This window comes from Saprolegnia diclina (genome assembly GCF_000281045.1).
Source record: "Saprolegnia diclina VS20 unplaced genomic scaffold supercont1.2, whole genome shotgun sequence".
NCBI classification, from domain to species: Eukaryota; Oomycota; class Saprolegniomycetes; order Saprolegniales; family Saprolegniaceae; genus Saprolegnia; species Saprolegnia diclina.
In genome coordinates, this window is record NW_008246069.1 from 1,365,473 (window position 1) to 1,366,206 (window position 734).

General features: G+C 56.0%; 1 protein-coding gene across 1 annotated transcript; it reads right to left on the reverse strand.

Moving 5' to 3' along the window:
- Positions 1-263: 263 nt before the first annotated feature.
- SDRG_01062 (hypothetical protein) lies at positions 264-600 on the reverse strand (the record flags this gene model as incomplete). The annotated part of the gene is made up of 1 exon (XM_008606572.1): positions 264-600. The coding sequence occupies one exon, from the start codon at positions 598-600 to the stop codon at positions 286-288; it is 315 nt and encodes a 104-aa protein (XP_008604794.1). The 3' UTR covers positions 264-285.
- Between the last annotated feature and the right edge of the window lie 134 nt (positions 601-734).

Genomic DNA, 734 nt, shown 5'->3' on the forward strand with positions numbered 1-734 from the left:
GATACTACGAGCCCCATGTACCCCACCCCTATCGCGAGGTTGCCACCGTCGTCAAACAACTCGTTGGGATAGTAGTGCGACTACGTGCGTTGGCTCGCTTTGTGCAGTAACCTGCCACGATGCAAATGAGCTGTCGTCGACCACGTTGAGTGCAGTCGCTGGGCTCTGGCGTCGCACACAGGAGCGGACGGAGGTGTTGTCCTTTCCTTCTCTTTCCCATCAAGTTGGTTCGTCCCACCACCGCATGCTAGTCGGAACATCTTTCAGTCTACAAACTGTTCGACGTTAAACATCGTATCCCTTTTTGCCGTAGACTCTCAACTTGGCGTCTTGAATCGACCACCGCGCGCCTTGGGTATCTGCAGGCACGAGCCGTGCGTCCTCATCTTCGGGCTCGTCCTTGACCTTGGGCGCGTCCTTGACCTTGGGCGCGTCCTTGGCCTTGTCCGCCGTCTTGCACCGGCACCACGATAGCAGATCGATTTGGGCGTCTAGCACAACCGCGATGCACCCAGCGATGCCAAAGAAGAGAAGCAACTGCACCAGAATAAGGACGACGCCAGCGATGACGTACACGATCACGAGGACCACCGCGTCCATGACGAATTGCAGCAAAGACGTTGTTCGCAGCCAGTAGAGTCTTGATAAGAAGAGAACGAACGAGCACCGTCATTTTATCATCGATAACGGCAGCCTCAACAACTCCAACGCGTCAACCGCCAAGGGTGTCGCTG